Here is a 14,626-nt window from a genome sequence, read left to right as displayed (position 1 = left end):
TTGGATAAGATACTGAAACTTTGAACCTCACTTTTTTCACCTGTGAATGAGTCTAGTTAAGTCTGGTTGTCAGGGTTGTTATGGAGTTTAGATATTATGAAATGCCTGGCCAAAATAGATACCCACTAAACATCAGTGTCTTGTAACAACTCTCCTGACATGACTCCAGAAAATATACTCTGATACCATGGAGTGCCCTGGCATTCCTCTGCCTTACAGGGATTTGCTGTGATGTCCTGGTCACATGTTTATTTGGGGAAATGACACCTTTAAAATGTTAAGCAGACTGTTGATATTTGTTGGCAGTACTCCTGTCTTTCCTTCAGCTTGGAGCTATAGGCAGCCTGCCTCCCGTGCATGTACCTTCCACACTCATCACAACTATGCTGTGGAGAAGGCAGCCTGGAGAGCTCCCAGGCCCTCAGAACCCAAGTCAAGAGCATTATCAGAGGATGGTCTCAGGTGTCCCTGAAAGGGTCTGCTGTTACCACTAGGCATGGAGTACTCAGCTCAGAGCCATTCTAGTATTTTCTTTTGGAGTGCTTGGTGATGTTTGGATATTAATATAACCCCTGTTGTTAATTTAATCCTTTTACTGCCTTAAATGATGATTTTGTTGTTGTTGTTTTTCGAGACAGGGTTTCTCTGTAGCTTTGGACCCTGTCCTGGAACTAGCTCTTGTAGACCAGGCTGGCCTCGAACTCACAGAGATCTGCCTGCCTCTGCCTCCCGAGTGCTGGGATTAAAGGCGTGCACCACCACAGCCCGGCTAGTGATGATCTGTTTTAAGAGCAGTGTTATCTCTGTCATACTGAAGAGATGCTTAAGTTGAGAGAACTCTATAGGCGTCAAGTCAAGAACGATGACTGTGCGTCCCCTCACCAACCTGGGTTCCTCCCATCTAAAAGATACTTTCTTCATTTTACTTGGGAGTTGCTGTTTCCTTGAGGGTCAGTGTCAAACCCCATTGTCCTAAGTCAGGCTTTCAGACAGGCCGGCTTCCTGCATTTTGTCACGTCAAAATAATTCCCTTATGTTGTCACACTGTGGCCAGGTCAGGCCTTCAATAGTAGAGACACCCTGACTAAGATTCAGGAAAGACTCTATCAGTTTCATTTGCATGAAAACGAATCGTTAATTGTCAGAAACAGTTGCTCTGATTATCTTTTAGAGCTGAGGAGATAGCTGGAATTGCCTTTTTGGTTACCTTTTGTTCTATTCAACTAACTCTGCTGGATGAAAAGATTTTCAAACTCTGACTTTCAGATTTATACATACCAATTTAGTTTCATCTCTAAGAATTAGCACTTACTTCAAGTTTCATTTTAATCCATGAAAACTGACTCAGAAGGTGCTTCTTCATCAAAACATTGCTTTCACCCCTCTCCCAGATTCAGCCTGAGCCCTGCCATCCCCACAGCACTTCCTCACCCTCTCACCCCATCTCTCAGTGATGCACTGCAGAGATCAGAGAGAGCAGCAATTAGCCCAACTCCGCTCCACCAGTAGCCTGCTATTTAGGGTTAGTCCTGCCTTCTCCCCACCAGCCCAAGTCCTTGACAGTATCTGAACGAGTAAGCCCCGGAATCTGTTCTGCACAGGGTGAGTTTTCCATATGTTCAGCACAGTATTCTTATTGTTAGTTCATCAATATCAAATGTTTGGTGCTCACAAACCATTCCTTCTACCTTCTATCCTTTGAAAATATAATAGTGTTTTTATTTCATCGCATCAGTCTTTGTTTATTTCCATGATCCGGGCAACATTCAGGCTCTAACCAGCCTGTTGGCATATGAATCTGCAGCACTTATCAGTGTGTGACACTGGACCTTGGGTCATGTATCCTGATGCACTAAGAAAGTCCTGAGTTAAACGAGTGGTGAAGCTAGCATCTTTTTTTTGTTTTGTTTTTCAAGACAGGGTTTCTCTGTGTAACAGCCTTGGCTGTCCTGAAACTTGCTCTGTAGATCAGGCGGGCTTCGAACTCACAGAGATCACCTTCTCCTGCCTGCTGAGTACTGGGATTAAAGGCCTGCGCCACCACTGCCTATCACAAGCATTCTTTTAAAATGAGCCCAGTTAAAACTCTTTTTCGTAACATCTAACAGCTAAATGGTTCAAAGGTAAATACCAAGAGTGGTCAATTCATCGCATCCCAAATCAGGCAAATCTGGTTGTTGAGATGTGGGTGAGTGCTGGAGTATGAAGATAAAGAGGAATGCTGGCCCACCTGCTCTGCGAAAGAGTGCTCCTGGAGATAGCCCCGCACCTCGGTATCTGCTCCAGTGATCATCTGAGTGCCTCGGGAGCTTTCTCCCCATCAACATCCTGCCCTGAGGACTTCAGCAGCCACACCAGCTGTTCTTCCCAACCCTGTAGCCCTTTATGATTAAATTCACCCTCCTCTCAGGGAGCAAAGTATGTCAGCAAAATATCAGGGGTGCTAGTGCAAGCATATAGACCTGCCTTCTAATCTTGGTTTGGCCGCTGACTAGTTGTGCAAACCACAGATAATTTCCTATACCCTCCAAGCCTTGCTTTACTACCTATAAGGTTACAGTAATTCTCTCTTCAAACTGTAGGGAAGGCTAAATTAGACAATGTGATGGAAGAGCAACAAGTATCAGTTCTTGATAACCAGAGAAACGGGCCTGGCAGCAAGAGTAGATGTCTTCATACCTCTTTCTTTACAGCACCATAAGCAGTTTTTGTTTGTGGCCTTTTTTCCAGAATGACACAATTCAAACACAGAATAAGAATGTGAGAGAGATAGAGATAGATAAAGGAGGGGAGAGGAGAGAAACTGGAGGATTGCCTGCAGACTATTTTCCTTTTATACAATTTTTTTGTATTATTATTATTTTTTTATTGAAGAAAAAATTTTCCGCCTCCTCCCTGCCTCCCATTTTCCTCCCCCTCCTCCCGCCCCTCTCCCCCTCCCCCCACTCCTCTTCTCCTTCCTCTCCAGTCCCAAGAGCAGTCAGGGTTCCCTGCCCTGTGGAAAGTCCAAGGTCCTCCCCCCTCCATCCAGGTCTAGGAAGGTGAACATCCAAACTGTCTAGGCTCCCACAAAGCCAGAACATGAAGTAGGATCAAAACCCCGTGCCATTGTCCTTGGCCTCTCGTCAGCTCTCATTGTCCGCCATGTTCAGAGAGTCCGGTTTTATCCCATGCTTTTTCAGTCACAGTCCAGCTGGCCTTGGTGAGCTCCCAATAGGTCGGCCCCACTGTCTCAGTGGGTGGGTGCACCCCTTGTGGTCCTGACTTCCTTGTTCATGTTCTCCCTCCTTCTGCTCCTCATTAGGACCTTGGGAGCTCAGTCCGGTGCTCCAGTGTGGGTCTCTGTCTCTATCTCCATCCATCGCTAGATGAAGGTTCAATGGTGATATGCAAGATATTCATCAGTATGGCTATAGGATAGGTTCATTTCAGGTTCCCTATCCTCAGGTGCCCAAGGAACTAACTGGGGACATTGCTCTGGGCATCTGGTAGCCACTCCAAGTTCAAGTCTCTTGCCAACCCTTAGGTGGCTCCCTTAACTATGATATGAGTTTCCCTGCTCCCCTATCCAACCTTCCTATATCCCCAATCATCCCGTTTAACAAATGGTTAAGGAGCTGTCCTGTATATACAAGACAGAAGCCCACTGCAGTCAATCAGTTCCAGGAAACTCTCCAAATTAGTTTACCTGTTTTGGAAATTTTGTCATACCAATGATCATTTCTCTGTGAGTTGCCTGGATCTTACTTTAGTTTTCTACATTATATGTATATTTAACCAGTAATCAAAAGCCGTAAATATTGAACTCTTGTTAGTGCAGCAGAATGAATTAAAATATAGGCATTTAATGATAACGTGAAGCTCATATTCCCAGTCCCATTAACCCAAGTCAGCTGGCAGCCAGGCTGTGATGCGACACCAAGTCTGCTTGGGGCGTCATGGCCTCCCTTGCCTCGGCTCTAAGACAAGTCCCTGTGCTTTTGTTATTTCAGTGCACTCGGCGGCTCCTCAGCTCTTCATATCCCTGCTTTCCCAGGAGGAGGATGTCTCATTGATTATGTGCCGCAAGTTTGCCACCTGCTCACCAACAAGGTAAAAGCAAGTCCCTGACCTGTGACCTGTAAGAGTCCCTCCTTAATGGTTCATGCTCCACTGTTGCTAGGTCCTAACGTCTTTCTCAGGGGAGGGGGTAAAAAGGCCTTTGTCAACAACCACAGATGCTGGAAGTCAGGTAGAAGATTTAAAGCAGACTCATTTGTTTAATAACAGGGAAAAACTTACATACCCTCCCAGCACCCAAGCTGTATGACAGTTGACAGTTGACATTTCATGTTTGTCTCGCATTGGCTAGGCACAGACGGGACCTTTGACAGCTCCAGGCAGACTCCAGGTTGACTCCTTTTGGTCTTGCAGGTCTTTTCTTCCCACATATCCACCCTTTTTGATTTATCACATAGGCACTCAGCGGGAGCCAGAGTTCTTTGCTCGGGCCTTGTTGATTGTGCCTGTCTTAGGTTGGCCTGCCGAACAAACTCTTACCCATCTTTGACTACCAGCTCTCGAAGAGCATTCATTCCTGGAGAGCTGTCAGGGTGAGGGATACTAGGCAGTAGCCTTTTGAATTACAAATAACCAGGCCTGCGCAACCCCCTGTGGAAGACTGCCAGACAGATGCCTAAGAGCCATTAACACTGAAGAGCTGCCTTAGTTGCTGTCTGCTGGTGTCAGATCTGCTGCAGGAGACACTAAGGAGAATACAGCTTAACGAAGCCTCTGTGCTCTCAGCCTCTGCCTGCCTGCTCTGAAGGACAGTGCATCTGTCCCTCTTTATTGTCTTCCTCTTCCTTTCCCTTTTCTGAGGACCCAGCTCCCACTGCTTGTCTTATCTTCATCTCTTCGCTTCATTATGGTGACTTATGTCAACTCTAGAGGAATTTCCATATCCCCTGCATCTTTGATGCATCTTGTGCCTTCTTAGGGTTTTACATTTGTGAGCCCCCTTCTCCCCAGTCATCTGGTGTAGGCACGTGTCTACAGCCAGCCAATATTAGGATAATTCTTTAAAACAGCCTTCTTTTCAACTTTCTTATCTCAGCCACTAATTAATTATCTGTCCTTCATTCTTGTCATGCCTAGGAGCAATTGACCAGGGATTTTGCTCCTCTAGGGGCAAGAATTCTGGGTCGGCTGGCCTTCCACCATATTGGATTATCTAAAGTTTTCCCTTGGTTATATTCATGAGCACATAGCTGAGTTTACTGTAATGGTGGTCATCAACTATTTCCCAAAAGTGTGAGCATATACTTGTTAATATCCAGCCAATATATTTAGCTGAAAACTAGAGATATTAATGCACTAGATATTAACCCTGCCTCTTTCCCATCCCATATGGACTATGACTCAGTTGGCTTAATTGCCAAAGTGTTGTTTTCTTTGCTCCTGGTGACTCGTTCATATTGGCTGAGAAAATAGATCTTTTGTTTATCTCTCTCATTCAGAAGATAGTTCATTTCTCTATAGGACATATTTTTAAAGAACAATAATATTTCAGAGGCTTCAGTATCAGCTTTTAAATGTCAGAGAAACTGAAATCTGGCAAGGCTACAGCATGTGGTACTGGCCCAGATTCCAAGGCACTTAGCTTCATGGAGTGGTGGCTTTTGCTGAGACAACACCCTCCACCCCGCCTCCCTGTTCCCCTCCAAGCCAGAGTAGAGGGCAGGATTCTTATTTACATTCTGGGGCTTTGCACTGCCTTCAAATCTGTGTTCTGGAATTTTAGAGAAAAATGTAAATTGTGTCGTCCAGAGCTGAGAAGCAAAGCTTTGTAAAACTCCCCACTGAGATTAATTTCTAGTCATACATTTTCCTCAACAACAAAAAAAAAAATAGAATATAGTTTTCTCAGAAATATAAGAATCAGTGTTTTTCTTATCTGGTTCCCTTTCATTAATTTTGCTTGTCTTTAAAATTGGTGTTCTCTGTTCTAAACGAGGACACATGGGCTGCTTTTAGGAGCAGTCTCTTCAAATGAGTTTCCATAATTACATCGGAATCTATCTTTATAGCCAGTTTTGTTGTGGGTTTCTGTTAAAATGCTTTTCTGTTTTTAAAATCAAGTACACAGAACTGTTTTCATCCTTTTTTTAAACAAAGCCACTTAAGCAAACTTATCATCTGTTTTTCTTTTCTGAAAATAACATCTGATCTTGCATTAAGCCTGCAAAGTAAGCACTGTTTTTGTAAATTGACATAAACCGCTATTATATAAATAGAATTGTTTTACTTTTCTAAGGTAGAGCCTGGCTATTGGGACCACTTGTGTTAAGGTTATGCTAAGTACTTTATCTTGAGTTCTCCTTAGCCATGGGAATGCGGTATGTCTAAAGTCAATGAAGGTTTTTTAGTTTTTGGTTTTTTTGCCGTGGAGTCTCCTCTTTTTTTTTTTTTTATTTATTAAAGATTTCTGCCTTCTCCCCACCACCGCCTCCCATTTCCCTCCCCCTCCCCCATCAAGTCCCCCTCCCTCGTCAGCCCTAAGAGCAATCAGGGTTCCCTGCCCTGTGGGAAGTCCAAGGACCACCCACCTCCATCCAGGTCTAGTAAGGTGAGCATCCAAACTGCCTAGGCTCCCACAAAGCCAGTACGTGCAGTAGGATCAAAAACCCATTGCCATTGTCTTGAGTTCTCAGTAGTCCTCATTGTCCGTTATGTTCAGCGAGTCCGGTTTTATCCCATGCTTTTTCAGACCCAGGTTTTTCAGTCACAGTGAGACTATTAAAAAGGATGTGTTTTTATGGTAGAAGCTATTGTATAAATAACTTACGTTCAGCTACCTAGCATAATGAATTAACATTTTTGTAGAAATTGTCATTTTTGTGCTATAAAGGATATACAAAAATGCAAAATAAAATCGCCCATTGTAATACTTCTCATTCTGAATATTAAGATTTTTTTAAAGAATTAGGTATTATCTTACCCTTTTAATTTTATCTTACCCTTTCAATCGGAGTTCAAGATAACCAAAAGCCCCCCTTAATGAAATATCTCTGTAGAGAATGTCTGCTGACATTATAAAAGGGATAATAGAACTTTCTTACATTACCATTTTTCAACCCCAAATGAAATAATTCAAAGAAGAATCTCCCAGTTGATGCTGAAGCCGTTAAGTGAATAATTGATGGGGAACCAAGTCTTCCCTAGCTTTGAGAGATACACAAGCAGAGTGCTTGCCCTGAGAAGTGGGGTGTGTGTCTGTGAATGCATACTACATCATACACTCAGTATGGCAAGAGAGACATCCCTCTACAATGGAGTGACTTCCTCAAATATTGAAGCCCAGTATTACCTAGAAAGATTTCTTGCCAAAAACCTTTAACCCGATCTAATTATTCCTTTAGCTCTAGCTTCTAATGTATAGGAAAATACAGGTAACAAAGATAGCAGAAGACTGAGACAGTCTATAAGACAATTAACCCAGTCTCTATGAAAGGCAATGCCATTTACGCATACTTGTGTGGACATACGTGCACGCACACACACATGCACAATCTGTTATTATTATGTGATTAAAAGATTTTAAAAGTATGAATAAATAACATATCCAATCCTGAATTATACACTGCTCTGAAAACAATGTTTTGGGGGACCCTGAAGAAAAACTGAACATGGACAGGGTAGCAGATGACATGACAATGTTCCTTAAACCTGTTGAGTGTGACAACTGTGTTTGTGGCTTCCTATGAGAATATCTGGTTCCTGCGGAACTGCATACTAAATGAAGTATTTGGAGTGAACTGTCAGGATGTCTCTAATTTCCTTTGCAGTGTTTCAGCAAGATTGATGGATAGGTTGATAGACAGAGAAATAGACAACTGGATGTGGCTCTAGGCAAAATACCCGCCATTGTTGAGTGCAGGGTGGGAATATGGGTGTTCATCTCCCGTTCCCTCGGCTGCTCGGAGTCTCTCAGCTTTTCATAATAAAGCATTTTAAGCCTTGCTGTACTGATTTTCAGCTTTGGGTTCCCATTCCAGGTACAGTATGTGATTCAAGGATATCACAAAAGGAGAGAGTACATCGCTGCTTTTCTTAGTCACTTTGGCACGTAAGTTCTCCCTTGTTTATACTACACACCAACAGTGTACTTGCTTCTCACATGTGGAAATGTCGCACCTTCTCTGTGACATTCTGGCTTCGGTGCTTACCGTAGAGCTGCCAGGATAACTTAGCTTTTAGCATTCTTAAGCAAATAATAGAACCAAGTATGTCCTCTGAGCATCAGCATGCCTCTCTCCCAAACACAGCAATCAGGGTAGTGTGCCTAAATGGGTGTAAAGCCTGCTTCCTGTGGAACTTTGGGTGACTTGAACTGCACTTCATCTCCATTGTCTTCTAGTTGTCTGGAGGTGACCAACAGGGCTCTTTCTTTTCTATGTATTTTAAAATTAGTTTTTAAGTTAACATGTAAGTAATGGGTTTCATTATGGCATTCTCCATATACACATTGTTCTTATTCCTCCTCTAAGTACCCTCCCCATACCCCCTGACTCTCGTTGTTTGCCCGTCTTCCTCCCAAATAGCCTCCCTTTTTGCTTTCTTACCACATGTATTCCATTACCTATCCTTCTTCATCCTCTCCTCCCTTCTTGTGCTGCTCTTTCTCCTTTCATGACCTACACACACACATATTTGAAGTAGATTCCATGGATGTGAGTAAACGTGGTGTTTGTCTTTTCTGAGTCTGCTTTATTTCGCTTAGCATAATGATTTCCAGTTCTCTCCATTTTCCTACAAGCCCTGGAATTTCATTCTCCTTTATAGAGAAATGAAATTCCATTGTCTGTGTGTACCACATTTTGGTTGTCCACTCAGCTGATGATGGGCATCGAGGATGGCTCAGTCAGGCACATGTTATTGCAGGGAGCACTGAGACTTGGAAGTTTAGTGATCCAATGAAGTCCCACATCTAGAAGAGGGGCCAGACATTGTAGTTTCCCGGATCTGCTCACAGGACTCTGTCACCAGCAGTGCCTCACAGATTCTGGGAGGAAACCTAACGTCACCCCTGACAGTGAGGAGTTATACTGCAGAGGGGTTAGAAGATGACACAAGAGTCAGGTGGGAAGCGTATGACTGCAAGGAAAGCATGGAGTGGCTCTTCCCACTGCTGCCCCGTGTGCCTGCACTTCCCTCTGGATGCCAGAAGCGATGCTGTTTGCAGCTGTTTCTTCTCGGTGCTGCCAGGGGTCATGTAAGCTTCACTGGGGCTTAGCACAGTCGGGGCATCAGTGTGTTTCCTTCATAGCCTTTAAGGGTGGAGCACCCTGCCCAGTGTTTGGTCCTGGGGATTTCGGTACTCTGCTTACTTATTTCAGAAATGACTAGGAAGTAATAGAAATATATAAACAGAAACAAGATTTCAATTTCAAATAAGTAAATGAAGACAAAACCAAGTGAGCAAGTAAAAGCAAATGAAACTAAGAGTAAAGCTTTCACAGCACAACGCAGTTATGAGCAGAACTCTGGCTGCTGGAAAACTGCCAGGCAGTTCTCTCACCAACTGCTTGACGTTTTTTTCTCTCCTAAATAGAAAAGTCAATATCAAGCAACATGGCTGTCTTTTACCTAAGTCTTTCATAATTAAAATTATTTTCTGCTTTATTGGTGACCATTTTAAGAGAGCATTTTTTTTATATAATAGTGGTAATAAACATTACTGACCTAAATTTTGAGTAGAATATTTTTAGCATATGTGATTGAAAATAAAGTAACTAGCACAATGGTCTCAGAATGGGTTGTATACACCCCAAAGGTTACTACACACATCCATTGGGTATAAAAAAAAAAAAATGAAAAAAAAATTTACATTTGTTTTTCAGTGTCATTCTATTTTAATAAACGCTTTGCATATTTTATTATGCACAGCATTCAATAATATAGTACTACCAGTATGTAGTTATTAAGTTACAAATGATTACCACTGAATTACCGAATTATATGCTTAGGCACAAAAGGCATTATATTTTGTTTTTGCCTGTGAGGTATGGGGGCTAAAAAGTTCAGACCCCATGGTTACAATATTGGGTCAATTGTCCAATCATAAGGTAGCCTTGTTGGCTTAAGTCAAATCTGAATGACAGCCACACCTCCTTGAGCAGGTCACCTGGTCCTTGGGATCTTAGTTTCTGTGTGTGTCCTGGAATGTCCCTGTATTATACTGGAATCGCCAAGAGCATTGATCAGACAGGGAGAGAGATCTCTTCAGAGGCGTCAGAGACTTGCTTGTGTGAATGAGTATTTTCCTGTCCCCAGTATATGCTCAGTGTTGTCATCAAACATTGTTTGTTTAATGACAACATCATTTACCACTCCATTCTTGTGGGAAATTGATGAGGTGAACCTACCAGGTTCTGCCAGCCCCCTCAGCAAGGCAGGAACTGTTGTCCCTTGACACTCCATCAGAACTTGCCCACTGATGTTGCTGCTTTGTTGGGAAGACAGAAGCCAGGGTACCGGTGCAAGAATTCCAGTACAATCCCAATTATCTTGTCAGTGTCACCATTATTTGGTCCCTGGATAAAGTGATGCTTAAGCTCACTGTTCAGGTAGTCAGATGGCGTTTGGTACTGTAATGTCATCTGTGACCAGGTTTCATTTTAAATTTTGTTTCATTTTGAGACAGGGTCTTACTTTGTAGCCCAGCCTGGAAGTAGCAATGCAGACCAGGCTGGCCTCAAACTCACAGAGATCCAAAGGTCCACCTGGCCCTGCCTCCCTAGTGCTGGGATAAAAGACCTGTGACATCATGCCCAGCTGACTGGTTTCTTAGATTGTCTCTTTACTCATAACTGATGACTGATGTTTCCATTTTGTGGCTTATCCTCATTGTTTTTTTGCAATTCTTTTAAAATTACCAATATCATAATTTCCTGCTGATGAGGAAGCTAAGTATCCACACGTTAAGAGATTTGAGTGAGGTCATGAGCTGTAGCAAATGGCAAGGTTGTGACATGAACCTCAGTACTCTCGTTCCAAACCCTAGACCCTTCTTGATGCATGCATGTCTTAAATCTGTCTGTAGTTCAGTCACCTTTTAAATAGTCTTAACTTACTTCTGTTGCTGTTGAATCTTATTTTTATGAGGGTTTGTGTGTGTTCTTACTTAGAGGTGTCGTGGAATATGATGCAGAAGGCTTCACAAAACTTACTCTGCTGCTGATGTGGAAAGACTTTTGTTTTCTTGTACACAGTGAGTATACTTTTGCTATGTGTATACACTTAGGAATATTCTACTATAATAATCAGGGTGAGAACCTTCAGTGTTCCCACATGGCCCTTTTTATTTTAGCATGTGTTTATTTATATTGAGGTCTTAACAAGAAACTTTCTCCAAGAAACCAGTGTTTCTCAGCAGGTAGGGTGATGTTTCCCACATCTGATAACGTCTGAAAACATTTCTTGTCACAGTGGATAAGGGGATCAGTGATCAAACAAACCTCCTAATGTCCATCTGTCCCAGGACAGCACCTCACAACAGAAAACAATTGAGTACAGAATGTCACTATCGTCAAGATACAGTGACCCTACCCCAGACAGATTACTATTTCAAAATATATACCCAGTGTCAGGTCTCCAAACTTCCAGAATCCCTGAGAGCCGTCTTTCTTTCATCTCCTGGTCATTAGTGAATGATAAAAGGTGGCAGAGAACATAAAGGAGGCAGCGCTCTGCACATCCCCAGCGGCCCTTCTTGGTGGTTTTCCACAGTGGGGCTGCGGGTAAATGATTGTTGCATAATCAATCAGTATCATTTCTTTGCTGTAGAAGGGCCAGTGGCCTGTGGCATCAGGTTTAGGCTGCAAATCAACTAAGCCCTTCATTCCGTGACAATTTGGTATATAATATTTCTGCTTAGTCAATGACCAAGGAGTTGCAGCTTTTCAAGCTTGAGGTAGGACCAAAAACAAAGGGGTTGGGCTGGCTTCATTCAGAGGCAGAATTTGCTTATATCTCATTAAACAATATATGGAAATGATACTTTGGCCCTATATAGCCATGGTGTCAGACAATGTACAGATACTGACTTTAGGGGTTTTTTTAAGTCCTTAACTGTCCGTAAAATGGAAAGAAAGCCTCCCCGTCAAACCTGATGCTGACACACCTCAAAGACACTGGAGAGCTGGCCGTGCATTTGAGAAGGACTCTTCTTCCTTCTTGCTGTTACCTAGCCATCTCCATCTTGCATGGTGCTTCACATTGTGCTCCTGATTGGTAACTCATTCTACATTAGGACAAGTTTTTCAAGTATTAAACCTGGGAAAAGCAATTTTGTATTAATTATGTGTGCAGAAAAACAGAATTGGAAAGAGAGCTCCAGCTTGGGAGTGCTTCCAACCACACCTTGTTCACATCACTAGGTCAAGCTTCCTTCTGCTCTAGTTTTTTTGAATGTGTGTGGTGGATGGGAAACATCACAATATGGAATTTAGCCCACAGTAAAAAATGCACTAAGAAAGGAAGCCTCAAAATTACTACTTTTCTTACCTGATGTCCAGATCACAGTTGCTGCTTCAGTTGATTTGTAAGCATTGCCTGATGGGACTGCCCTAGCCTAGCTCATCCGTGGTGTCTACACCATGACTCTGATGGTGGTAGTGATTCTTGTCAGATGACGCCAGAGTGGCTGAGGACAACCCAGTGATAGATTGGCTACCTCAACAGCTCCTTTGTTTCGAAGTGTCCTAACAGTGCAAACCTTTCTCCTGAAACTTACTTCTATTTCCTAGTTGTGGGGTTTTTTTAGTTATTGTTAAATCATATCAGACATAAAGGAAAAAATGCATTCTTAACATTCTTTAGTCCTAATATTTTCCTCAGCATGCAACTCAAAAATGGCACTTTCTGTTGCTAGAACAGTGTGTACAAGGCTGGATACTTTATAAAGAAGAGTGGTTTGTAGAACTCATAGTTTTGCAAGTTCAAGAATCTTAAGATTTACTCCAGGCCCCTTGGCTGGGTCGCAATATGGCAGTGGAATAGAAAAGGAACCTGCTGCATTCAGAAGGTCCGATGTAGTGTGTGGCTTAGCTTCATATGAGAATGGCACTAATCCCTCCAGCCTGGAACCCTGGTGCTCTAACCGCTTTTCTGCAGGCCTGACCTCAAAGATTCTGCACACTGGGGATCCTAGAGGGACAGGCCTTATCAAGCCCTGCTAGTTACTAGGACATCATCCCTTGTAGTGATGTTCAGTCTAAAAGAACACTTACATCGTGGTTCCTGCCAACTCTTTGTCAGTACCCTCAGTGTCCAGAGTAATTGCTGCTGCTCTTGGATTTCCTGCAGAATCGCTTCTCCCTGACATTGTATCGGGCATACACAGTGTATACTCCTTCTCCACCTATCTTAGCTTTCCTGAGTTGTACATTCAAAATTGTGTACCTGCCAGGTTTTCACTTAGTTGTGAACTGCCTTCTTCAGAAACAGACTCCTCAGGCACTCTGTGGAATGGCTGCCTTAAAACCTGGGGTTTCATTTGCTCTTTTCCAAAGCGTTTCCCAAAATTGTCATTCCTTTCCTCCATGAGCTGTTCCTTGTACCTTTGTGTCATGCCCCACACACTGTTGGCTCTTCTGGCAGATAAGGACAGACTGTAGGTGAAGGGCCTGATGCTGCCCCTGCCCCATCCCTAATCACAGCCATAAGGACAGACTGTAGGTGAAGAGCCTGACGCTGTCCCTGCCCCATCCCTAATCAGAGCCTGCTTTTAGCACATCATTTGCATCCTTTACCTCTTACTCATCTGAGACGGAGGGCCTGCTGCGGCGCAGTGGAGCTCAGTTAGATAATGTGTTTTCCTCAGTCATACGGTTGCGCATCTGACACTTACCTTCCTTTGGAAGCATCTGCTTGCTTGGTTACAACGCCCAGGGGACCATTTGTTCCTCTTTTTTCTTCTATAAAGTTGGGGGGGGGGGTGAATGTGGGGTGGCAGGGACTTGACAAAGAACACTGCAGTAAATTATTCTGGGATCTCAACATGTGAAAGAGGAGGAAGGAAGTGCCTCCACATGGAGCCAGTCTCCCGTGGGCGCCTCCACTCTTCACGGACACGGGCAAGCACCTCTGCCCTACTCTCCATCCTTGCATTCTCCCAGTCTGGCAAGCCAGTGTCATTGGGGCAGCTGCTAGTGCTAACCTGGGGATGCCAGAGGAAAGTCACCCCTCTCTTGTGCCAGATGGTGCTGACCTCAGACTGTTGTTGCAAGAGATGCTGTCCACATTCCCGGCTCCACAGGCAATGCTGAGCTCCCTGGTATCCTTGTACTTCTGCAGCATCCCGGCTGCTCACTCCTTCCTCCCTTCATTCTCAATCAGTATCTGGAGTCAAATTACATCGGGAGAAACTGCTTCCTCCTTCCAGAAATTGTTAGGGAGGTTTCCTGGCCGCTGTTTGGGAAGTACTTAGAGTGATTGGGCAGGTCCATCTGTGTTTGCCAGGTTATTCTTACCTCCGGAGGCAGCTGCTACCCACAAGCCAGCAGTTTGTGAGAAAGTTGATGGTGAGAAAGCCATATAGTAAGATATGGCAATGACACAGAGTACGAGCAGCCCCGAAGAAGCC

General features: G+C 43.5%; 1 protein-coding gene across 1 annotated transcript in view; it reads left to right on the top strand.

Moving 5' to 3' along the window:
- Babam2 (BRISC and BRCA1 A complex member 2) overlaps positions 1–14,626 on the top strand; it is a 388,193-nt gene that overhangs the window by 303,008 nt on the left and 70,559 nt on the right. The window contains exons 8-10 of the mRNA XM_057773524.1: positions 3,993–4,092; positions 8,037–8,107; positions 11,169–11,251. Coding sequence (XP_057629507.1) covers positions 3,993–4,092; positions 8,037–8,107; positions 11,169–11,251 — 254 coding nt within the window. The remainder of the gene's footprint in view (positions 1–3,992; positions 4,093–8,036; positions 8,108–11,168; positions 11,252–14,626) is intronic.

Source organism: Chionomys nivalis, chromosome 1, assembly GCF_950005125.1.
Source record: "Chionomys nivalis chromosome 1, mChiNiv1.1, whole genome shotgun sequence".
Taxonomy (NCBI): domain Eukaryota; kingdom Metazoa; phylum Chordata; class Mammalia; order Rodentia; family Cricetidae; genus Chionomys; species Chionomys nivalis.
This window is presented reverse-complemented; position numbering and strand designations above follow the sequence as displayed.